This window comes from Takifugu rubripes, chromosome 13 (assembly GCF_901000725.2).
Source record: "Takifugu rubripes chromosome 13, fTakRub1.2, whole genome shotgun sequence".
Lineage (NCBI taxonomy): Eukaryota > Metazoa > Chordata > Actinopteri > Tetraodontiformes > Tetraodontidae > Takifugu > Takifugu rubripes.
In genome coordinates, this window is record NC_042297.1 from 6,444,007 (window position 1) to 6,470,174 (window position 26,168).

General features: G+C 41.0%; 2 protein-coding genes and 2 long non-coding RNA genes across 4 annotated transcripts; 2 read left to right on the forward strand and 2 right to left on the reverse strand.

Moving 5' to 3' along the window:
- Positions 1-7,185: 7,185 nt before the first annotated feature.
- serf2b (small EDRK-rich factor 2b) lies at positions 7,186-9,408 on the forward strand. Its single transcript, XM_029846260.1, has 3 exons — positions 7,186-7,365; positions 8,308-8,416; positions 9,024-9,408. The coding sequence occupies exons 1-3, from the start codon at positions 7,359-7,361 to the stop codon at positions 9,097-9,099; spliced, it is 192 nt and encodes a 63-aa protein (XP_029702120.1). The 5' UTR covers positions 7,186-7,358; the 3' UTR covers positions 9,100-9,408.
- A 1,115-nt stretch (positions 9,409-10,523) lies between these two features.
- On the forward strand, positions 10,524-12,535 carry LOC115252020 (uncharacterized). The gene is made up of 2 exons (XR_003890466.1): positions 10,524-10,778; positions 12,343-12,535. It is a non-coding gene; the product is annotated as an uncharacterized lncRNA (long non-coding RNA).
- Positions 12,536-15,342: 2,807 nt separating this feature from the next.
- On the reverse strand, positions 15,343-22,623 carry LOC101072147 (semaphorin-4B-like). Its single transcript, XM_029846057.1, has 7 exons — positions 22,606-22,623; positions 18,902-19,082; positions 18,009-18,134; positions 17,713-17,923; positions 17,513-17,628; positions 16,157-16,205; positions 15,343-15,836 (listed from the first exon to the last, which is right to left on the reverse strand). Exons 2-7 carry the CDS (start codon positions 19,001-19,003, stop codon positions 15,343-15,345), a joined length of 1,098 nt encoding a protein of 365 aa, XP_029701917.1. The 5' UTR covers positions 19,004-19,082; positions 22,606-22,623.
- Positions 22,624-22,627: 4 nt separating this feature from the next.
- On the reverse strand, positions 22,628-25,066 carry LOC115246506 (uncharacterized). Its single transcript, XR_003890465.1, has 3 exons — positions 24,949-25,066; positions 22,860-22,976; positions 22,628-22,754 (listed from the first exon to the last, which is right to left on the reverse strand). It is a non-coding gene; the product is annotated as an uncharacterized lncRNA (long non-coding RNA).
- Between the last annotated feature and the right edge of the window lie 1,102 nt (positions 25,067-26,168).

A 26,168-nucleotide genomic window follows, 5' to 3' on the forward strand; every position in this document is an offset into this window, starting at 1 on the left:
CCATACAATTATACAAACAATACATTATATACATAATTATCATATGCTTAAACATCAAAGGAAGAATAATAATCATTAAGGTTTTAAAGTATTACAGCTCTGACAGCAAAGATAATGTGCTTGAAATTAATCATGGATTTAGTTCAAAATAAGCCATTTGTTGCTAGTATGTTAATAATCTCGACTTAATTTCATAAAAGCTATGATGCTGGGAGTGGGTCAGTGATAATGAACATCCCAGTCATCATCCTCCACCAAATGACATTACATAAAGCTTCTAACTCCATTTTATATTTGCAATCATGCTGACAAGTTGTATCATCACACTGGCAGACCTCTGTTCTCAAATAACTCAAAACAAGCATATCATCAGTCTTTGCACAAAGAAATTCTGACCATAAAAATATGTGACATGTATATATATATATATATTCCCTGTCGCAGGAATGGTTGGCGGTGGAGGAGACAGAGGGAGATGGAAGCTTCTTTTCCCAAAAATATTTTTTTTCTGTGTTCAAAAGCATGCAAAATCTTTCAGTGCTCAAAATACAAACAAAAACTAAGCAAAGCAATAACTAGAAAATACCAAAAATAAAATGGCTTCAAAGTTGCCAGGCTAAATCAATACAATAGCATAAAGACCCTGCACACTTCTACACAGGCATAACTTCGACGCTTTCTCTACCATGCAGAACCCAAAAAGAACCCTGACTGGGGCCTACTACAGGGTTTATATAGCTGTAGTCCCTCCCACAGATTAAACCAATTATCAAAATTATTATTACGTTAAATAATACATTTCTAAACTCAAAATAACAACTGAGAAGAACATACATAATATGCATACACGTCCAAAGGAAATTTCCACCACCAAAAACCACCCAGTGCAATATAATAAAATACATGTTCACCCTACCACAATGAAACACCCCCGCTAAAATAGATTGTGCCGTAGCCCCCGCGAAACCCCTCCATAAATACAAACATTGAACAGTCCAACGGTTTCACCAAAACCAGGAAGTATGTCATGCTGGTGAGTCCCTGAAATACTGATGCTTTTGATAAATGACAGAAACAAATAAACCTTGATGTTTTAAACAGCCATAGTGTAGGTGTGATTCTTTGAGGATGTTGGACAATGTTAAGCAGACGGAAGGTGATACTGGGAGGCAATATGAAGTGCATTGCTAACGCGAGTGGAAACAATTGTAACATAAATGCCGGTTGGCCATTCCGTGCATGTCGGCTACAACGTAATCCAATGAGAGGCTATGGCAAAAAGTGGTGTGTGAAATGCTTAAAACCAAGTAAACCAAACCACGGCATGGGAATGAAATGCGACACAGCGGAAGGTCAGCCACGATATTCAAATGTTGCCGGCAAATAGCTGCCAATGCGCTGTGCGCTTGTGTGAATGAGTGCGTGTGTGTGTGCGCGCGCGCGCGCGTGTGTGCGTAAGCGGCACTGCTCACTCCGTGACATTCCCCAAAAAAGTGTTGGCTAGCCAAGAAACCATATGATTACAACTGCATTCATTTACACTTGACGATGTAACATGTATCCTTGAATAAAGTCTAAGAAAATTATATTTCAACATCTGTTCTCAAAAGGGATCTTTGTCCAACAAGATGTTAAAGGATTCCAGAGTAGATTATTTGGCATCAAAACGTTTTAATTTATGTAGGATTATCTAATGGTCAAAGATAACTTGGTTTTTATGTGATGATTCTTTTTTCTACTGCTTGCTCAAGTCATCACTAACTATTTAACATAAATTGCCAAAATTATCAGAAATAAACATTTATCTCATTTTAAGTAATTTAATTCATGAAAGATGTTATGTTGGTTAAAGAGACAGAAGCAAACCACGACTGTAAAGTGGGCCAGATGGTCTTGGGAAAGATGCTTATCCTTACCAATTAAGGAGTCAAGTTAACATCCTTTTTGACAGCAATTTTGACAACCAATTTACATTTTTGCATGTTGTTGAGGCCTGATGTCATAGTTGATTCTGAGTGAAACCCACAGCTAAAGTAGATGATATGCTAACCATCAAGTTGATTAGCAAATCATGAAAAACATACACAGCTTAATGACAGCAGATAGAGGCAACACAAGTCTTTACATAACTGGGAGAAAGTCTGGACATGATCATCTGAGTTTGTAAAGCAGATGAGTCTCACAAGTAAGCCTGTATTGCTAATTGCTAAGCTACTTGGTATGTAATAGGCAGGGGAGGGGGTGTTACATTAGATCAACAGACAACAGGTAGATTGAATCTCCTAATGCACTTTTCAGCACTAGGATTTAGAAAAAATCAAAAGTTTTCTGACATTCAGTAAATCGGCACCCTTCATAGTGGCTCTTGCATTTGTAGGTAGCAGCTCTGACATGGCCAGTGTGAAATAAACCCAGCTCCTACCTCTTCTTTACTTGATTCTTCTGTCTCATGCAGTCATTGTCTGCAGTTGGCCAACTGCTGCATATGGAAGTGCTTAATGCCTGCAGACACCCCCTCCCTTTCCCCGAGGCATGAGTGAGGCACCAATCCACCTGTAATCCATCAACATGGAGAAGAATCCATGGTAGGTATTTGTTTGTTAATTTGAAAGTCACATCAGTCACAACCTTAATGTATTCACCAGTACAAAAAAGTCCTTGCGATGTATTTCTTTGTTTGTTTGTTAATTTGAAAGTCACATCAGTTACAACCTTAATGTATTCACCAGTACAAAAAAGTCCTTGCGATGTATTTCTTTGTTTGTTTGTTAATTTGAAAGTCACATCAGTTACAACCTTAATGTATTCACCATGACTTGGTGAAAAATGGAAGGTGTTCTGTAGTAGGAGAGGTGCCAGCAACACCTTCAGAGCATTGCCCAGATACCCTTGAGCAAGGTACCAAACCCATACTGTAAATGCTCATATAAGGCCCTGCAATGAACTGGTGACTTATCCAGGGGTATACCCTGCCTTAGCGCATTGTGTATCCTCCCCGTAACCCTGAAAGAGATAAAGCAGCTAAGAAAACAAGTCGAGAATATACCTAAAATTGTTATGTTAGGTTAGATTTAGATCCTCAACAGGACTGAGATATATTGGTTCCCTAAATACTTCTAGAACTAAACCGTGATAATCTTTTAGTATGCTCCATGTTTGTATTTCATATCCCTGGATCTCTAAAAAATCTCTGTGCAAGGCTGAAAATTGACACATAAGTCCAGCATGAGACAACAGACGGTTGTCTCCTTTTGAGCAACATTGATGATTACATTGCCTTTGAAGGCTGATTAAAGGCTTTTCAACAGTTGCATTATGAATCACAACTAATCACAAGGGAGAGGAAAAAAGGCTCACATCATCTTATCTCTAAGCTTTCACACTACTCATGGTGTGCCTGTTGCACCACTGACGACTACAAAGCCTGACTCTGACATGGCAGTGGTGAGCAGACACTGTCTTTTGAATGTCTGGGTGACTCACTCCAGCCAAGAACATCGTTTGATTTACGTGACTTTGACTGAACCCAACAATGAAAGAGAGAGAGTCGGAAAGGGTGAACTGTCACACTCTAAAGGGTCAGCAAGGATTTAAAATCAATACCCCCATCACTTTGGTTCATGACTTTACAGCCTGTAAAGCATATCAACCTAAGAGTTGCCCATTTGCACTCTTGAGGTCCATTGAAACATTGATGTGTTTTCCTAATGTGTGATGAAGTAGCTGTGTCTCAATAACATTGGTTTAGACATAGACATTAGCATTCTTTCATAGATTTGTCAAATATGACTGACACAGTTACCTTTTAGATTTGCTTTTGTATGACATTTTATGAACATCACAATTGCTCTATATGGGTTTTAATCTATAAAAATACAGGAGAATTTTTTTTTACTTATCCTATCCCTCATTATAATGGTGGAGATTGTCAGAAAAGAGCTTGCATGCAGTTTTTAATTCCACCCTCAATATTTGTCTTCACATGTCATCTCAAGAATATTATTCTGCTCTTCCCAGTATACTCTGCTCTGGCCACAAGAGTCTGTCTTCATGTGGTAAAAGGGTTCCCATGTGTCCTCTCACACAACAAATTGAAGCCTATATAAAGACCGGTTTCCATGGCGGAGGCTCCCACTTATGGAATGCTACTTTTAGTGTCATTCTTTTGGGAAAATCACTCTTAATTTTTTTTACCTATATAGAACAGCACAAATGTTCAGTGTGAATTCTTTGATTCAGTGAAAAATTAGTTCAGGTACATTTTTACTTTTGAAGTTTCATCACGTCTGCAAAAAATATTGTCTATATGTAGCAACTCACATTTAATTCTAATTTAGAATGACTGGTGGACCTAAGCTAGACTTTTAAATCTAAGTCACCAAATATTGCATTAGCATAAGAAATGTTTAATTAAAACAAGTTAATGAAAAAAAGAAAGAAAGGTTGGATTAGTGTAGCTTCTGCAAAGGTGCTGATGCTGTATTATTCTGTTTTGGTAGAGGGAGAGAGACAGTCGTTATTATTATTATTATTATTACACTTATATTCAATGTATGTAGCATTTGGTTTGAAATGAAAAACACATTAATGTCTTTTTCCTAATGAGAGAAGAAAAATAATTGTGGAGTCAACATGTTCAGCCGCATACCTAGTGGTAACGTTGAATACTTTGGATTTATAATCAGTGAGTTGGCCAGGGAGCAAATATATTTGATTACAGTATACATGATCCACATGCTATCAGCTGGATATGGATGGCACCTTTTCTGCTCCATCATGTCCTTACATTTATATGTATTAAAGAATGCCTGTACAGGTCAACAATGAGGATGTGAACTGATCCTGCAGACTGGTGACCCTAATCTGTCCATAGATTAGAAGCACAATAGGGGGGTGCATACTTTGCAACGGAGGTAGGACCACCTTGTCACACTACATCATCCTTGAGCATGAGGCCTGTACCAGTGTTCTTAAGAGCCATGATTTTCTGGTCATTAGGATGGCCAGCAGCCACTGCAGAAAAATCCACCTCGAGGGGCATTAGGCATACCGGCACCAGCAACAGAAGAACCATAACTATCACATTTGCCAAGGCAAACCTAGCCTCAAGGCTTTGTAAAGTGGCTGGAGGAGGCTTTGCAAGGGGGGAAATGACTGTAGAAGTTTACCATGCCCAACTCCTGCAAGGCCTTAACCAAAACCGGACGAAGAAATGTGTCACTGAACTTTAGACTCCTGCCTGTGATGAAAATGCGGTGACTAAAGAGGTCAGTCACAAGCAGCCCAAATTTTGCCAGGTTGACAAACAAGCCATGTTCCTCAAGACACCAGAAAACCTGCATATAGTCGGCTGACAAGCTAGCCACTAAAATGTTTTCCAGATAGATGAATATGAATGTTAGGTCAGCCAACACCATCTGCATCTGAAAGTCTACATTGCTCCCATCAAGCAAAGAGGGTAATCACTGCAGTCTTGGGTACACAGAACCCTGGCGATAACCAAGCATCAGATCCACCTTCTTCAATTGTGGACCCTCGTACCCAACAAGTTAGTGAGAAAAATCCTAGATGTCTGGATAAGATAACAGTCATACGAGTTGGCATTGTTCAGGTGATGAAAGTAGCTGCATAACCACCAAGACCTGTCCACTTTGGGCACAATATGCAGCAGTAGCCAGTTCCTCCTCCGCTGTCACCAACTTGATGTCCTTGACGCCTCAAGGACATCAAGTTGGTGACACTGCACTTGTGAAAACCAGGTGACCTGTAGTCGGAATGAAGGAACACATGTAAAATCACACTCACCCAACCCATGAAACTCCTGAGTGAGAGATATACACCCGTTTGCCTGCCATTAGTTATTTTCAGTGGCAAACAGGTCAAACAAGCCATTATGCAATTGAGACCAATTTGAATGTGAAACAAGTACCACTACCAATTAACAGAAAAGAGCTGCATAGAGGGAGTGAATGATATAATCAGGTCATTTGCACATGATGTTGTTACGTTGGCCTCATCAAACCAGGACCTCCAGAATGTACTGGGGCAGTTTGCTGCCTAGTACGAAGCAGCTAGGATGAAAATTAGCACCTCCACATCTGAGACAATGGTTAGTGACCAGAAAAAGGTGGTTTGCCCTCTCCAGGTTGGTGGAGAAGTCCGGCCTCCAGTTCAGGTATCTCAGGGTTTTGTTCACGAATGAGGGAAGGATGGAGCATGAGATTGACAGGCGGATCGGTGCAGCTTGTGCACTTTTGGTTATGGTTATCGTAAAGAGAGAGTTTTAGTCGCAAGGCAAAGTTCTTGATTTACTGATCAGTCTACACTCCTACCCTCATGTATAGTCATGAACTTTGGGTAATGACCGAAAGGACAAGATCACGGATACAAGGGGCCAAAATGAGTTTCCTCCGCAGGGGGGCTGGGCGCTCCCTTAGAGATAGGGAGAGAAGCTCAGTCACATGGGAGGAGCTTGGAATATAGCCGCTGCTTCTTCACGTTAAAAGGATTCAGCTGCGTTTGCTCGGCATCTGTTTCAGATACCCCTGGATGCCTCACTAGGGAGGTGTTCCATCCATGAGGGAAGTCAGGGCATCTGCTGAGGCTGCTGCCCCCGCGACCCGGTTCCGGATTAAACGGGAGAAGATGAAATGGTGATTGTTTTCTATTTACTTTACAGCATAATACAACACAAATATAAGCTTCTCACTGTAATTTTTCAAGAATAATTGCAAATTTAAAAACATTTACTAATGTTAAATGTCATGGTTTGTGGAAGATATCAAATTATTTTGACTTAAAAATTGTCCTTATTTATATTTTTTTTAAAAATCTAGTATTCAACTTGTATGTACTAAAAAATATTTAGAATAAAATATGGTATTTTATTTACTTTGACAGACGGTATCCCCTGAGCCAAATCAACAATTAGCTCCTGAAGATATGTTTCTTTTAATGTTGCTCAGCTGTCTGTGGTGGAACATAAAAGCCAGTAGATGTAGCTAAATGCCAGTCTGGATAAAATTAAACATTTATTTAGATATGTAAATGTAGATTGTAAAAAAAAAAAAAAAAAAAAAAAAAATCATACCAAATGATCACGACCAAATGGACTGTCAGACGTCCCTTGTCCGTGACGCATGCGCCATCGAGCACAAGCGGGTTCCTCCCCCACCCGTCCTGTCGCGTGCTCAGTCACCCCGAGAATATCCTAGGTCGCGCGCTGAAATCTCGCGCTTACTTTGCAGCCATCGAGCAAAACCACAGCGACGACAGCGACTGGATTACCGAGTGGGGTGCCAACGGCCCTTTGGCTGAGCTGACTTGGATATTGGGCGAGAGACGCGTCGGATAATAAAATGACCAGTGGGTATCGACAAATTTTTCAATCGTAAGGCACCGCAGACTTTATTTCGACTAGAGTAGAAACCCAGTCTTGTGTGCGCGTTAGCCGTGGCTGCCCGGGGTCCGCGCATTGCCTGAAGTATTGTTTTTCTGACCGGAATCAGCTCCACTCATTTTTATGTGGTCTACCGGTGCCACACGTCTATTCCTATTGTTGACCCACTGATCACAGTTCTTATACAGGATAATAGTCACAACACAGGAGCTCTCAGTTTGATGCGTCGTTGTCTTGTTCGGCTTTTAGCATCGGCCTTCCGCGTAGATTTGAACTCTGACACAGCACGAATATGTTTATATTGCCATTGCTGTGTATAATCCCAACGGTACTAACATCACGCACACGTTTTGAGTGGACCGAATCGTACCGGTTTGGCCACTTGTTTTTGTAAATGATTCTTGCTTTGTGCGCGCTCCACAGCGCCCCCCCCCCCCCTTCCCCGCCACGTCGGCGTAGTTTTGCACCACTTATAAGGACTCTCCAGAATCCATGTATAGCTAAAGCCGAATTTAGGGATGATTTCTCCCGAATCGTACCACAGATGTGCATTAATCAGCGAAGATAGTTGTCGCTGATCTGGTCTCTTTTGGAGTTGAGTTGACGTTATTTGAAGGAACACAGTTGTGAGGACTCTTCTAATATGTCGGAATTGGTTGAGTTCCTGAATGTCAACCAAAATCTAATTTGGTGAACATCGTGTCTTTATTTTAGAAGTCTGATGCGTTAATGGTCATTTTAAGGCACAGATATTTTTTTCTGATTTCAATGGTATTGGCCTTAGTAGTAGTTCAACTTAGAAAATGCTTGTGTCGATTATAAGAATTGTTGACTTTTAAGTCACTGGTAAAGATGTAACACTTTAAATTGTCAACAAAAGCCGTGTCTTGCAATTGTCTGCCACTCAGGAGGAAACCAGCGTGAGCTAGCACGCATGAAGAATGCCAAAAAATCCAATGAACAAGGTAAAGGGAAAAGAAATGAAGATGGGTTGTCTGCTGCTGCCCGGAAGCAGAGGTTTGTATCAAGGTGTATGATGTGAAATCAATACAAGCCCACAATTATTTGCAGCCATCTGAGTTCAGAAATTCTTTATAATGAGTGTGGTAACAATTGAACAATTGGCAGTTGTCAATTTATGTGGTTAGGTGACAACTTGATGTTTGCTTTGTTTGTTTGGGGTTTTGTTTGGCAAAGAGGACGTATAACCTCATCTGTATTAGCATTAGCTGAATCTCCTTGTTACCTTGGCCATGAGCATAAATGCTCTCAAATATGCTTATTTTTTTAAAATGTCCTTATCCTTATTCCTATCTTACTGTATTATTGCTATTTTGTCAGCAGTGCACACCAAGTCAAATTCCTTGTATGTGTAAAAAAACTTACTTGGCAATAGAGTTCTTCCTTAGCTGCATTAATACTGGGTTTAATGATAGTAGAGTTGTCCTTTTTTATCCATGAATATGAGCTGAGCCACAAAGTGGGCATGTGTTGATATGGCTAAAACACTGCCTTTAATCAACCTTTTTTTTTAAAAAAACCAATAGTAGCACAGTGACACATTTCCTGACTGTCCAAAAAAAAGAATAAATGGTTTACTTATCTTTCTCTCTCTCTCTTAAAGGGATGCTGAGATAATGCAGCAGAAACAAAAAAAGGCAGATGAAGCCGGAAAAGCAGGACCTTCAAAATCCAAGTAGCCCAAAGAATGCAGCTGGTGACATATTCAACCCAGTGTTCCAATAACATCACATGTTAAGCATTCTGGTATCTATCAGTCGACTGAAGGATTTTGGTTCATAAATTCTTCACCATGGCCATGTTGCTTGTTGAATTTGTTCTTTTTCCTGGTAAAATGTCTGAGTACGATGGCCTCTGTCCGACATCTTTTCTGCCTGCGGAGCAGTCCAAGATGAACAATCATTCTCAAAGCATCTGCGTAACACTTGTGTATTTTTGTACAATAATGTCCCCTGTTCACTATAAATAAACTGTATCTTCTTAGTTCATGCTTGCGCCAGTTCATCTCATTGAGTGTTGGAAGTGTTGTTTTACTATTTCATTACCAATCCTAAATACCTATAATTGTCACATCTCCTTTATTGATCATTGGGTGATGAATCCCAGAAAACCTGGATTCAGCTGAAGTTCCTGAATTACACCAAATACACTGAAGATAAGCCCATGCCAACGTTCTGCGGAAGAAATGGCCATAACTCTACCTCAGAAACATCAGTTTAAACACAAAAAACACATCCTTTTGTAACTATAAGTCTAAAATAACTCACAACTCAGTTGAAACATTAAATTATTCAGCGTTCCGAAATCCTCTCACTTGTTCCATCAACTTCATGTAAGCATCATTTCTCCTGCAACGATTTAGATAATCTCCTGAAAATTCATACAATTACATTTGAAATTATCCCAGTCTTAACCAGCCCAAACCATCAAGATTTAAGCGGTCTAAATTTGTGTTTAATGAGCACTTTATGCTTTACTGCAGAGGGGCAGGTTGCCATGGTACAGGAGTGTGGCTTCGTTAAGTAGGTGGGTAAAGAAGCAGCTTAATTGTGTCAAAGCTACAGACTACAAACAGTCTACAGTAACCCTAATAATTTTAGGGACAGGTCGCATGGCTCGGAGAGGAATTCTCTCAGCGGTTTTTTCTTGCACAAACATGTTCTTGACATCTAAAGTACATGTTCTTGGGACCTCAGTTATATGTATTGTAATAAAATTGTAGCACAAGATGGGACCTTTAACTATTCGTCTTATTTTAGAGCAGACTCTATTTCCTCAGGAGACTCAGGTCCTTCAGTGTTTGCAGCAGGATGCTCCACATGTTCTACCAGTCTGTCATGGCTAGCACCATCTTCTTTGCTGCAGTGTGCTGGGGTGCAGGCATTAAAGCAAAGGATGCCAACAGACTTAACAAACTCATTAAAAAGGCAGGGTCTGTTGTTGGCTTGCAAACTTGGACGAGGTGGTGAGGGACAGGATGGTGTTGAAACTGCGGACAATCATGGACAGTCCCTCCCACCCCCTCCATAACACAGTGAACAAACTGAGAAGCAGCTTCAGCAGCAGACTCCTGCAGCCTCGCTGCTCTAAGGAACAGTACAGGAAGTCATTCCTGCTGTCCGCCATCAGACTGTATAACTCATCCTAACCCAGCCAATAACAATAACTGTGTAATGTTTATGTTGTAATTTTATTTCTATTGTATTCTATATTTATGTATATACTGTATGCTTATGCTTGGATTTTGACCCTTCTGACAGTACTGTTGAATTTATGATGCAGTTTATTATCTTTTCTTTAGAGTGCACGTGTGAGTAGGAACGTTCTGGCAACTCGGTGGAGACAAACTGCGCCAAAAGTGAGTACATCTATTTTGATTTGTCAGAATAATAAATCTCATTTTGCATTTTGTTCACGATTTAATAAAAATTACAAGCACATTTTAGTCCATAGAAACATTTTTATTTCTCGATGCTTAGACATTTAATTGCAGCCAATAAAATCCCAGCGATCTCATCCCAGAGTTCATAGTACATAAAACAAAAATGAGCTCAGTAGTGAGGGGTCCGAACCCAGAGACAGAGAAACTTCAGATCTGTGGTTTCCAGTGTGATTGTGTAGCTGAAAACCTAGAATCATCTTTATGACTATACATATTTAGGTTCAATGCAAACGCAAACCCACCATACACGATAATTACGCTTCCAGGGTCTCAGTGTGACCCGCCAATGGAGTGGGTCACTCACACTAGACAGACATTCAGGGATTATTAAAAGTCTGAGTTCATTAAAGTGTATGTGCACGCAGCATCATCTCACAGAGACAGGAGGTGATTACGGGACTTACTTTGAGAGGAGAGATATGTGATTTTTATGTTCATGTTCATTTATCCTGAAGGTGATAAATATAACCATCTCCTGTTAATTACCAGTATGCTGAACCTGAGGGCAACACTGTGTTTGTTTCTTATGAAGGGATATGTGGTTTGAAGACTAACACTGTTAACTGTAATGGGGGGGGGGATTAAATGTTAGTTAAGAGCTTGCACATATACATAACAAATATATGAATCTAAATGAACATAAATACAACAGGAGGTAATAATGGATCATTAATGGAATATTACATATTTCAGGCCTTCATTTCCTATTAAGCTATCATTAATCATATCCAGAAATTGATCTTATTTTACTGTTGTGTGTGAGTAGATTCAGCCAATCCATGCAAATGCTTCAATCATATCATAGATGAAAAAAAAATGGTCTCAAACTCATTTTGCAGGTGATAAATCCTAACTGCTGAGCTTCAGATATCAATATTAGGGTCAGTGTGACAGCCTCCTATACACTTCTGTCTGAGGACCATTGTACACATTTGGATGTGGATACATTCAAAACAGCTGTGAGATTTGGAAGTTTGACATCAAATAACTATGTTCCTTCATGCAGCAGAGCTGAACACCATCACTAAGGCTCAACTGTTTGGGACTCCTGACTTTTCCAAGGGGTAGTTGTGCCAAAATTAAATCAATATTTTTGGAATCTAACATTTCTGTGATTGATAAAATTCAAATGGAAGTGGGCAATATTACATTTCCTGACTTGATTAAATGCTGTACAAAGCCAGTTTGGCTATACACAAATTCACATATTTATGCATCAAACATTTTATTTATTGATCTTAAATTATTAAAATAAAGTGCCTTTTATGTACAATATAACAAACAGTCACAATCTCAATGATACAAAAGAAAAATACAGTTCACAATGTTATTGTACACATTTGTTTTGTTCTTTTAAAAAAGGAGGTCATGCAGGCAAAACCACATTTGTCTAAGTTATTTATTCAACTAAACTTATAATGTTCGGTACTGAGGCAGAGATGTTTCTCGGTCGTGCTTCTATTGTGCTCTCTTTCTATAGGGTGACATAAGAATGGATCAACTGCTCAAGCTACTTTAATAGAATATTCTGTTGTAGTAGATAATGCGTGTTTCTTAAATTCATGTCTAGTACAGTACTGGTATGTTGCATTACTAAGGAACCCCTCAAAATATCAGCCACATTTGCTTTCCAATAAAAAGCATGTAAAAAATAAATAAGTATTTCTGACACAGTGTGGGCTTTTTTTTTTTTTTTTTTTGGTGTACTCAGTTGTTATAGTACATATACTTAAGTATTAAGGAAGATGTCTCCTACGTGGCCCGAGACAAAGATTCTGAGCAGCTCCCAGCATCAGACAGACTTTATGGGTTTGATCTGGAAATCTAGTGTTGTGTGTGGCAAAGCAGTGATGTCACATGCACCTACTGAGGGTACTGGTCAGGTTTGCATGGATTTACAGTTAGAGAAACACTGTGAAAAAAAACATCAGCCAGTTTTCAACACACAGTTGAGGAGCATCTCCAAGATTGACATGGCTGTTTCTTCTGTTCAGTTTAACACCATTAGCTTGGTGCCACTCTGGAAAGTTCTGTTTGGTAGGCCTCTAAAGTACTACTTGTAATACACTGTCTTACCTGCAGTTGTGTTTGATAGAATAAAATGCTGCCTTGCAAATGTGATTCGGATTTAAAACCCTGGTAATTTGTGTTTTCACATTAGTTTCAATGTGACATCCCGCTAATGTCTGGTGAATGAATAATTGTGTGGGTGAGGTTATTATGGGCTACTATCACAACAATAATTATTATAATTGCAGTGACAGCTCTAAGAGGACACAAGGACTCAAGGTGCTGGTATTAGCCAAAGTTCTAACCAGCTTCATCTATAAGTTAAGGTGTGAAAGGTCAGCTGAAGAAAAAGTACCCATGAAAAGGGCTAATCATAAGCCTAATGCTTTGTACAGGGAGAAATAGTGATGGGACGATGATACCTCAAGGAGTGTATTGACACACTACACAAACTGTCGCCACTGTATTGATACTGTGTTGGTCACCCGATAGTGACCCCTGCAGTAGTTGATTGATGATTGAATGATTGCAGGTAAAGGAATTCCTTGTTTGCTAAACTGAGTTGGTATGTAAAACATAGCAAATTTGAGTTACAATTCAGAGTTACAATTGCTTACTTATGTGCACACATTCTTTGTTAACTTAACTGTTAAATCATATGAAATAATACAAAAAAGTGATTAGTTTATGAATTTTTATTGGGGAACAAAAGTTTTTGGAGGCGATTTCTCCTCTTAGACACCAGCTCCCCAGCTTTAGAAAATACTCTTTCACACGGTACAGATGACGATGGTGAGCAGAGAGTTTTAAGTGCAAGTTGATGCAGATGTGGATATGTTTTCTGGTTCTGTCACGAGTATCTGCCAATTCTTCATTGCCATGCCGAGCTCTATAATGCCTCAGCATTGATGAAGTGCTCCTATTGATGTAAGAGAGCTCTGTGGAGCAGAGCCGACACTTCACCTACAATAACATAAAAAGTTACAAACAATTCAAACCTCTTACTAAAACAGAGTAAAGACTAAGGTGGCGCATTGCATTCACTTGTTAAAAAAATAGACACCCTATAAAATCAATAAAGCAACTGTAAGGCTCTTGACTTGACTATCATATGTATCACAGGTCATTCACTTGATAAACTGATAAAGCGCCACCGTTAAAAATGTATACAACAGTAAACAATGCTCAAAGGAGAAAAAGATTTCCCTTGTTTGGAGTCACAAGATCAAAATTATTCCACACTGGGGAAAACTTCTTAGAACGATCCATAATTGCGCAACTGCAAAACTCCATCCAACAAACCCACGACATGTCGATACAGTTTGTTTCCTTATAAACACACTTTGGCGCGGCACATCCAAACGATATAATTCCTGTATCAGTCACGTGATTCTTTCTTAAAGCGATACACGCACCGATACGGGGTTTCACTCTTGAGCTCTCGGCACAGTGTTGACGCACCAGTGTCGCTCGTCCCATCACTAGGGAGAAAGTCTCCTTTGGCCCCAGAAAGTTGACCATCACAGTCAGAAAGGTTCAGCAGAGGCTTACAATATTCTTATTGCGATTGCTGTGCTGTGCTGACTGAACCTGGTCGCATCCCTTTGTACTAATGTGAAGACTGGGAGTGGTTGTATGGTATTACTGCATTTTGAAATTGGCACAGTGCACCTGATGGTTTCAGTGCACTTCACCTTGACCATGAGAGACAAATAGACCCTCTGACACATCAGCTTGCTCTCCCTCCTCAGGCTATCTGCTTTGATACTGGAGATCCTTGGGCTCACCCTGACCAACAGGCCACAAGAGGACACCTCCTGTACATTCAAGAGGTACACAAAGGCAAACATTTTTGCTCCTCTCCATCACTTTTAAGAGGGCCTTTATCACTTTTGTCCTCATAGTAATGACATTTACGCAAAATAAACAATGTGTAAATATAGTGAATAAAATGATAAATTCTCCTGAACCGTTGCTCATTGTAGCTGGTGAACAGAACTCTGTATTGGATAAGTTTCCAGCAGCCAGTCCATTACTCCAGCTGAGAGTAATGGACTCTGGAGTGGAAATGATTCACAGCAATTACCTCTGCACTGACCACAGAAAGAAGATAACTGAAAAATAATCAATAATAAAAAAAACTGCCCATGTGTAGGACATTGGGATATTCTCCCATTCTACATGGTCCTGTATTATTGGTGTAGACACAGGGCAAGAGTGTGAATACCGCACGTGGTCTCACACTATTGAGTCTTTCATTTCTGAGCCGAGCCTCACTCTGGGCCGGGGGCAAGTCGGGGAGTATTCCACAAGAGTCTCCTTTACGTTCAGAGGACGTCTATCGGAGGACTCGGAGAAACTCTTGCTGTTCTCGGATGTTGATTCGTGCGTGGGTGTACTGCAGATATAGTTGTCATTTAATGTCTGGTAGCCCCGGTGATCAGACGTGGAGACGGGAATGGTGTTACCATTAAGGGGAAAGTTCTCGGTGGGCTTTCCCACAATCCTTGGCTTCTTCCTGCATGCTGGGGGTGCACTCACCCTGCTTCAGCATGGACTTCATGTGATCTTGGTTCCTGCAGAGGACAAACAAGGAAAACACCACAAAAGAGAAGGCGAGCAGGCCACACACCACAATGAGCTCGTTCCAGTATGTCTTGGTGTAAACCTGCTCGGAATGGGACTCGCCCGGCAGGATGATGCTCTCTTCATGCTCGAAGCGAGGTGTACGTGAATGAGCCCTCAGGGTGGTGCTCTCCTGATGGGGCTCTGCTATCAAACAATAGTTGGCTAGCAGTTGTCGGAAGCCCTCCTCTTCAGACCAGCATTCGTAGGTCTCCATCCTGCCAGCCTGAGCCAAAACCACCAGGTTTCCCACAGGAGTGACATACAGGAATTGGCCGGCGTTGTCACTGTAGCGCCACTGCCTCTGAGCCAGGTTGGACCGCAGCTTACAGAGCAACACTTGGAATGTGTTAATCGGGATTGGAATGAGTTGACAATGAGAGCCATCTATCAGAAAAATGTATCGATGTATATTTCTATTAATTATCTGATAAACACACCGTTCACTTAGCCCACCTATTGTCAAACACCAGTACAACATATCAGTTCCAGGTGTTCACTGTAGCTTCAAGATTCAGATCAAATCAAATCAAATCAATCTTTATTTATATAGCGTCTTATACAATCAAAATTGTTTCAAGGCGCTTTCCAGAATCCCAGGGCCTGACCCCAGACAAGCAACAGTGGCAAGGAAAAACTCCCCTTTAACATGAAGAAACCTTGAGCAGGACCAGGCTCATGTAGGGGGACCCTCCTGCTGATGGCCGGCTGGGTAAAGAGAGAGGAGAAGGGGGAGGACAGGTAGAAGATAGGATAGGTAGGAGAGGAGAGGAGAGGGGAGGGGAGGGGTAGAGGAGAGGAGAGGAGAAGTAGAGTGAAGGGGAGGTAGAGGAGAGGAGAAGGAGGAGGAGGGGAAAGAAGAGAGGAAGGGAGAGGAAAAGGAGGAGAGGAGAGGCACAGAGCACAGAAACACACACAAAAAATATGGTATACAATCACTTCAGCGGGGCCGGAGGTCATTATGCAGATTCAGATTCAGGTCCTTTATTGTCCCACACGGGGAAATTTAAAGTGCAACAACAGCAGAGCACGCAGAGAAAAATAAGATAAAATCGAATAGAATAGAATTTGGAATACAGTATACAAAGGATGTATATTTACAATAATCCAGGTAAATGGATACTCGGCCCCTGTATACCTGTACATAGTACAGAGGGTGAATACAATATACATATCAGCATATATAATATTCAGATTGTGCTAGCGGGCGTTATGTTTATTGTGCAGTCTGACAGCAGCCGGCAGGAAAGATCTGCGATACCTCTCCTTCGCACAGCGAGGGTGGAGTAACCGCTCACTGAAGGAGCTGCCCAGTGCTACTACTAAAAAGATGTTAGATGACCTCCCCAAAATAAAGACTGAGCTGGACTGGAGAGAAGCAGAGTTATTTATGGACATTTTAATTTAGTCACAGTAACCTCCACAAGTCCAGAGTTTGAGGACACAAACAGCAGACCCTGCAGAGGTAGGAGGACGGACGAGCAGCAGAATCTTTACAAAAATGCACTATGCTAAAACAATTACCAAAGATAAATGGAAGAACAGGAACTCAGGACAGCTGTTTCCAACGCTAGACGATACATTCAATTTCACATTCAAGAAAACCACATGGTCTGAGCCTAGCACACCACTAGTTTTATGTATCACTGTAAAGAAATAATTTAAACCATTAATGTGACCATCAATTGAGTAACATCGGAGTTCCAAAAAGTCTACATTTAACCTTAGCCCTATTTTTAGGGAATTAAAGAATAAACTCACCCAAAAGTTGCAAACTTTGAATTATGTAATGTCAGATAAGGCTGCCGTTGGGCTGCTTTAGACTGAGGATGACGTGTAATGAAGAAAGACAGGTAATGAAATGTAGCCTTGAGTAAAACTCCAGAGAATGAGAAATTCTATTCCAGATGCTGCTAGAACATTTATAGAAAAGCCACAAAAAGACAACATATGAAGCTATAAATGATAGATTGTTAGCAGGCTTGTATTGAGTATGATAAATTGATGTGTATTACCCTCTGCGGGTCCAATTCGACGTGCTGCACAGGTTCAGGCTCAGGAAACAGGACCATCTCCTCGATGATGTGCATCTTATCATTGGCATTGATGGCCTTATGGAGTTTGCCATCATCTAGACAGTGACATGACAGAAACAAGTAATGAAAAACCCTCACAAATGTGCAGTGTTCATTGTCTGCTGTGAAATTAGCACTACCTGTCCCGATGAACAGCACGTCATACGCCCTCTCCATGCCTTGGATCTTGTGCACAGCAATCTGCGTGTAGTGCACGCTGCGTTTCAGCAGCAGGGGAGAACTGCGAATCACGCCGTCCATCAGGAAGTGGTCCTTGATGAAGTTGAGCACTTTATCGGGCATGTGCAGAGATGAATGGATGCCCATGTGCCTGGCCTGGTTGGTCACACACTGTGAAAAAAATAGAAAAGAAAAAGTGACCTCTGATTATTAAAAAAAACAACACAAGACAAACACAAGAAGTTGGCTGTGGTACCGGGTGGTTGTATGTATACCACCGCTGTGTCTCTCTGTTGACTTCTCTGTAGCGACTGTTGAAGGCTCGTTCCACCTGTGCCATCGTGAACGCACACAGCGCTGAACTGCCAGAGGCCCTTTGTACCTGAAGGGTCACCCAAATTCAAAGATCTCATATTTATCCCTAAGCTATCTCTTTGGCCGTCATTTGTTTTAATCTTTTAGAAATTAGAAATTTATTTCATTAGATAAAAGAAAAAGCAGGCATATGTTTAGATGCATGCAACATTTCAATGAATTTCATGAAATTCCAATAACATATTTCTGGTAGTTGAATCATGGCAACTAGACTGAGTTCCATGAAGACATTTCACTTCTCATCCAAGAGGCTTCATCAGTTCTAATTGACTGTTCGGGAGTTCCAGCTACTTATACTCTTCAGGAGCCATTAACACATTTGGAGCTTCAGTCACTTGGTTGTTGGTTGCTCCACCCCTCATGCAGGTTGATGAAACATCCACTTAGCACAATGGAGTTCATTGGCCACACGTGAATGCCTCTTCTCCTCCTGGTGACATTTTTCAAAACTGTATCGTAAACAGGTGAGAGGTGATGTCTCAAACCCTCACCTTTGTTTAACGATGGTCTTACATCACTGTCCTCAAAAAAGTGTCCTCTGTCCTTCAGATGTAGCTATTGTTTTGAATTAATTATTTCATTTTTGCTGTATTGACATCAACCTCTTCCCAGTGTAGTTTTCTGGGGTCTTTTTGTGCCTCTATTGCTTTCATTGACCTTTCTATTCTAAAATGTGCAACTGTGCTTTTTTCATCAAATGTTTGTATTTAAATATCGTATTAATTTACATGCAATGTGATGCAGTGTTCGAGGGTCATTCCATTGATGTCTTACCACTGGGACGTAAAGACTCCATAGAAGACAGTGCTGTCCCAGCTGTCTCCTGCGGGCTTCAGGACAAACATATCCTGGATGATGATGAGGGGAAACCATCATCAGGGAGGGAACACAGGAGCTCGGCTTTAAGGAAGGTGGTCCATTTCTTCTGTAGTACCCGCTCACCACCTTTATCACCCTGCAAATGGCTCAAATCAGCTTCTGTACTTTCCAACTGAAGTCTAATTGAACTTTTAATTGCATATTAGAGGGCAAATCATATTATTTAGACCATTATTTTTATATGTTAACCAATTCTGGTGTTGTAAAGTTAAATATGAAGAACAAAATGACTCGTCAATTTAATGAGGACCATTGAAAACAAACCCCAGACTCACAAATGTGCTGCGTGCGCAGTTTTCCACACTCTCGCATTCAGATTTATCAAGAGTACAACAGTGAAAATGTGTGGTGCTCCATGCCAACTTTGTGGATGGGATACACACATTTGTAGTGCGTTGGAGCTGCTGGCGGCACTCAGAGGTGATGCTGGGAAACTGTTAATGTCACAAAGGGCTTTACTGAGTCATGTGCACATTAGAGATAAACAGATGAACACTTAACATACCCGGGTCTTTGTGATTCCATGAGTGAATATAAAAGTCTGCATTAAATGGTGCAGAAAACACCATTAAAAACAATGGCAGCTTTGACAATATTATATAAAATACATATTACCAATGGTGCAGTGTGCAAAGAATAAATTCACAAAGACCGAAAGGATTTTTTGGCTCAGGGCGACGACTGGCTCATCAGTTCATTTGCAGCAAGAGAGGGTTTTGTAAATATAATTGGAGCTGTCAACTGCACTTCATCACAAGATGAATGTGTTTATGTGAACAGGAAAATTTTCATTCAGTCAATATACAGGTCAGCTGTGATGCACAAATGAAATTAACCAAAACTGTTGCGAGGTGCCCTGGTTCAATGAACAATTCATTCATTCTGACCAACATGGTGGGCAACAGGCTACAAGCTGGCCCCATGCAGGATGGGAATCATTCTTGGGGAATAAATAATTTATTTGGCCAAAAATGAATCCCCCTGAAAGGTGTTGAGTGTGTGCACCCTTGAATATGAGCCTGGTTTCAGCATCCTTACTCATCCTTACTTTATTGGAGGGAATGGCGACTGGTGCCCAAACCAGGATTTTGAAGATTTTGAGCTCAGTGCCACCCTGATCACTCAGTATCTAATGGCAAATTAAAAGATCAATTGGTCTTTTAAAGGAGATGAAATAGTAGTTTCTCTGAAAGAAAGAATTTTTAAAACATGAACATGTACTCACTTGTCCATGTTATTCAGAGGAAACATTTTCAGTAATATGCAAGTGGTCATAAAAATACACCAAAAGTGTCCTCTTAAACTCTGCCAGCAATCTGGAGTCGTGGGAAAAACACTGGAGTAGTGGGAGGAAGAAAAACATGTTCTAAACATCGGTCTAGCCCAATCTCAAGATGGCTTTCTTGTCTCGGCTCCAAATGATCCCATCAGCAGGGTCTCCAAACCCTGAACAACGCCTACAAAGCAGTACAAAACAGTACAAGGGAAGAAAAATCTCTAAGGAGATAACAAGGAGATAAGAAAATGACAAACTAAACAAAACTTGTTGCTTTTTGTTGGTTTAATGCAAACCCAAAAACTAATTTTTTGTCTCAGGGACGCAATACAGAACTGATGCTTGTACTCCATCTAAATAAAGAGGACAACATTTCTGCTCTCCAGGTTTTGCTCCACTTCAAGGATTATCACTTTGTAACTCCCCAAACCTTCAGAAAAATGCACAACCTTCAACAATCTGCTCTGCATTTTGTGTTTATGATTTCTCACAATCGTCTGCCTGAGATGAGCAGACAAGGGCTTCCTCACAGTACCAATAATCTGCATGCTCTTCGCAGTCTCTCAGTGCATACCTGAATAAACAACTGTGAGAGGGAGTGGAATAAAGGACGGGGCAGATAGGAAAGAGCGGGAGGAAGAACAGCTGAGAAGCAGCATTACTGGGCCATCGAAAGAAATACAGCAGTTAGAAATACTGAGAAAGGAGCTCAAGATTGTGTTACTAGTAGTGTCACAATCATAACATTGTGGGAAGGCTGCAGGCCATGTAGACAGGTGCTCAACACAGTACTGGTTAATGATCAGTACAAAATTGCTACAAAATAACACATAAAGAGTGAAGAAGGATGTACTAAGTATTTCTACTTGTTTCTACTAATAAATGATGTCCTTTCACTTCATTTCAGTTTTTATTTAAATTCTAAAGCAATTACCCACTATACAACCTGCATCTGTCAGGGTGTCTTAAAATAGTAGCTACACCATTGAGAGCTAAAAGCACTTCACACTTAATTAAGGACACTCTACAAACCATGGAACAAGAGTTCAATTTGTAAATTTGGAAGAGGAATCTGCACTCACCAAAAGTCAGTTGCAGATCGAAGGAACAGACAAGACATTTGTTGCCACATCATTAGCTGACATTAATTCCATTAAATACAGGAAGAAGCCTGCACAGCTGTAGCACAATGAATGCTCCTCAAGTTGGCCCATGATGTGGAGATGCTTCTGGTCAAAGGATATTTAACTGGGGGAATCTGAAAGCCCTTGAACCAAATTGATAGGCCAGTTGACGTGAACGGCAGTAAGACTCTTTGGGAGAAAAGAGGGGTTAGACCACATGGCAACCCCTAATCCATCAGCATTCCAAGACAGGGCCTAATGCTCACTGTGTCACAGATGCAACAGTGGGAAGTACCGTCAAGCAACATGCAGTAAGAACTGTATCCAACAACATCCACACATGTCTGAGCAGGACAGGTGCAGACCAATATTTTGTGTTTCTGAAGGCAGAAGGTTGTGGGGCATGCTTGAAAAACACTTTAGAAGCAGAACCCTAAACAAGGGCTGCATCAAAGGTTGAGAGATAGACACTTGGATGGCGTGCTTTACACGCAAAACACATGCCTCATCATCCCTCCATGAGTCTGTACCAGAGGCAGTAATAGGCAATGTGTCTTCATCACTGCATCACAGCGCAGAGAAGCAAGGGTATTGTTGCTGTTGTGGCTCTAATGCTAACCCTCTGAAGCAGCACAAGTGCCAGCGATGGTAAAGGGAACATAAGGCTGCAGGTTAAATTAAAATTCTTGTCCTAAACTGTGTCACCACAACATCCTGTTTTGGCCATGTTGTTTTGGTGATAAATGTCGTTTTTGGTCTTAGGACCAAATGACGATCATTAAGAAAGAGTGAAACAGGGCAAAGAACAGTCAGTATGTTTGCACGACACTTGGAAACAACAAATTATTTCTTGATCTGCATCTGCAAGTGCATGTAAATCGTTGCACTCTATATTGGTCTGATAACTCAATTGGACATTGACATGCTCCGCATGCATGCGTCTTGTTTAGAATTAGACTAAACAATACATGTAGAGTGTCATATGACTGCTGAGCAAAAAAAATCCAAGAAAGCTGATTGCAGAAGACAACAATGGAGGATAACATGCATGTTATCTGCACAACCAGTAAAGTGTAAATTACATACAAGATTACTAAAGCTGTATGATTCTCTGTCTCTTGTTAATGAAAATGCCAGACTGCAGCCAGACTCCAATTGTTTATTATGTGACATAATAAGTCCCCCAAAAAGCGGGCTACCTAGTGTTGAAGAAGACATCCTCCCGTCAGTTGTTTGATTTGCTCGATGTAAACACGGACAAGGCAGGAAGTCCGACAAGATGCCAAGGTCCAACTTTGAACATAGCTGGATAAAGTTGTGCATGTAAACTGACTGTGGTAGATCTTTTCTAGAAAAAATACAGTACACCATATGGTAAGGTGGAAAAAAGAATTGTTTCATATTTCTGCGAAGTAAAAGAGTTCTCCAATCCTATAGTGTAAATAAAGATTACCTTGCAGCCATTTTAAAGAGTTTTCGGTTTTTAGAGCAGCTCCATGGCCTAAACTCTTGTATATGACTGGTTCATTCCCTTGGAAATTACTGACTGTTCCAGTATACAGTTCACCATCTGAAAAATTAAAAAAAATTCTATATATATATACATATGGTGGGCCGTCAGGGCCTGCAAGGCCTTCTCTGCTGGCCTAAAAATATCTGAATCACAGACTGATGTTAATTATATTTTGTCCATGAATACGTATTAAATAATTCCAAATGGTCTGTCCGCTTCCTTTCATTTCTAGCCCCCTGGTTGCGCTGCTTTCAGACGTGTATTTTTATATTTAAGCATTTAACCAATCACATTTCCGCCACTATTTGTTGCCAGGGCCAAAGAAATCTGTCTGGAGGCCTTCACAATCAGTTCTGCGGGCCCTGTAGCATAAAATAAATGTCGATCAAACCGTTGCTTCAACCAATCAGATTTTGAGTTGGCGACACCAAGGCCCTCTAGCAAGCGTATGGAAACGTCAGCGTATTCACACACTTTGATTGGATAGTCAGAGAGTGTACTAGCCAGAGCTAGCAAACTGCATCTGTAGCGAGCTGCACAAGCAAAAATATTGTTGTATTGATTTAATAGCTGTTTTGTCAACCCACAATGGCTGAAGTAGGAGAAGAAATGGATTTGTTTGCAGATTTACTGTCAAAGCCATTTTCAAGACAGACTTTTCTACGAGGTACTGTATATATATATATACACACACACCGTATTTTCACGACTATAAGGCGCACCTAAAACACTGAGATTTTCTCAAAAATCGATGCTGCACCTTATAATATGGAGCGCCTTGTGTGTGGACTGAGTTCCAAAATCTGCTGTGCGCCTTTGGTGGGTACACTACGGTAAATACTCCGCCAATCGATTAGCGGCACACCTACGTGTAAAGATCCCCTAAAATGGCGCAGGTCAAGCGAGACGCGTATGAATGAGGCTTACTTTAAACCGCAGGCCATCGAATATGCGGCTGAAAATGGCAATCGAGCAATCTTAGTGTTTTCGCTTTATGAGGAGGCGGCATCTCTTCATACGCGCGAGGACAACTGCTGCGCAGCGGCTGCCAGTGGACTACCAGGAGAGGGTGGCCATCTTCCGCACCTACTGCCGCGAAAGGATAACCGCGCCCAGCCACATCACCAACATGGATGAGATCCCTCTGTCTTTTAACATCCCCTTGACCCACAAAGTGGAGAAAAAGGGACCAGCACGGTGGCGAGACGCACAACGGGGCACAAGAAGTCGTCGTTCATCATGGTTCTCGGCTGGATGAAGAGCGCTGGATGACAGAAGGCGAACACTCCTTCACAAAGACTATGAGGCAGCGGCGGGCAAGTTATGCCACCATATGCGGGTGGATTGTAGATGCATGGGCTATGATACCGTCTTCATGTATTGTAAGAGCTTTCACAAAATTAACGCTGAACCGGAACCAGTTGGTGAGTCCGATTCAGATGATTAAGAAGAGGAATTTGGGATGTTGGACATTGAAATAGTGCAGCTGTTTAATTCAGATACAGAAGATGAAAACTTTGATGGTTTTGTGGCGGAAGAATGAATATTTTGTTCAATAAATGTGTCGAAAGTCACTGTTTTACTTCCGCTGTCATTTTTTACTGTATGTTTCAGCATGCGCCTAATAATACGGTGCGCCTTGTGTATGTTTTAAATACAGAAATAGCACCCATAACTGAGACTGCACCTTTTAATACAGTGCGCCTTATGGTCGTGAAAATACGGTATATAAAAAATAAAATACAGAGTGTGTGTGCATAGTTAGTAGTTTAGAGAGAGAGAGTGAGAGAGATATGAGACATACTTTTTCTCTAATGGGATGATAAAAAAATTTAATGCAAATACCATTTGCCTGTGTCCACCCGTTTATGTGAGGGACCAACGCAGACAAACATTAGCAGACACATCATGACTTATTACACAATCATTGCAGTGGTTAGCATTACATTATCCTGTCCTGTGCTCAGAGGCTCCAAACCTTTCATAATAACATCATGTTCTTTTCAGGTTCAAAGTACTTTTAACATACCAACAATGATGGCTGTGGATTTGTACTCCGGGTTAAAGGGACAACGGCTGCATCCATCTTCCATCGCAACTTCGCCAGCTTAATTTCTTTCAAGTGTAAATGCTGAAGCGTTCTAAAGACGAGACATGCAGGCATTGTCCAAATAAATTCTACTTCACGTAAAGTGGTGAAATCAAATGAGTGAAATCTTCAGCGCTGGTCACTTTGAACGTACAGTACACTGAGGCTGAAAATCATTGTACACTTTCATCAAACAGGTAGTAGTGTAACAGGGACATATAATATTGTATTATAATTACACAAAATTGTTCTTTTGTTTACTATTGTTGAACATACCTGGTGTTTGTTTTACTGTGCTGTCTTGGTCCTCCAGTCACTTCGTCTGTATTTTATTTCTTCTTCGTGTGTCCCCCTTGGTGCACCTGTATAAATTCGAGGGTCGCGACTTCCTCTTCCCTTTTGCAATTCTCGTGTTGGGAAGAGGTCAGTCATCTTTTGTAATCCCTTGTTTTAAGTGTCTTTTTGTTATTATTTTGTCTTAATTTGTCACTCTTATAACACTACAGTTCTATTCAAGTTTATATTGAGCTCTGATGTTGCTCCGATGTAGTGTATTATTGATGTGAACAGGTGCGATGGTGCTAACTCCATGTTGTCTTCTCTGTAGTTTGGGCTGGATCAGCAAATAGCGGCACATGTTAATTTTGCTGTTTTATTTTGACCAGATTAAACGGAGAGTGCCTCCAAAAGTTCAACTGTGTCCCGTGGCTACTCTACGCACCACAACCACAAAAATAACGCAGACATACACCGGTCACAGTAGAAAGGAATCTTGGTAATCTGTTCATCAATTCTGCTGAGGTTGTGATGATGTTCATAAGTCATTGTCCTGACCCTGCTCTTTCTCTGTCATTTCAAATTAAGCCCCCCGAAGAGTGGACAGCTGCTGAGGTCCAGCGCCGCTTGGACAGTCATGTGGGACAGATGAAAGGTGTTGCGGCTAATACGCACTTGGTGACCAATGCCTGGTCGGCTCAAGCTCCTGTTTATTCCTGCGATCTTCAGGACTCTGCTGAACTGATTCCCTTTTGTCCACCCAAAGCCACTTATGAGTCCCCACAGCCGCTGTCAGGATCAGGAGGCCAGCCACACACTTCAGCCAGTGCCACACCAGAACCTGTGACTCAGCAAATGGTGGCTATGTTTGACAAGGTTCTTTC

Coding starts and splice junctions, on each gene's coding strand:
- serf2b (XM_029846260.1), top strand. Junction 8,417..9,023: donor GCTGCTGCCCGGAAGCAGAG/GTTTGTATCAAG, acceptor TCTCTCTTAAAG/GGATGCTGAGATAATGCAGC.
- LOC101072147 (XM_029846057.1), bottom strand. CDS start 19,003: ATGATGGTTTCCCCTCATCATCATCCAGGATATGTTTGTCCTGAAGCC. Junction 17,924..18,008: donor GGTATACATACAACCACCCG/GTACCACAGCCA, acceptor TTTTTTTCACAG/TGTGTGACCAACCAGGCCAG. Junction 16,206..17,512: donor TCGAATTGGACCCGCAGAGG/GTAATACACATC, acceptor CTCTTTACCCAG/CCGGCCATCAGCAGGAGGGT.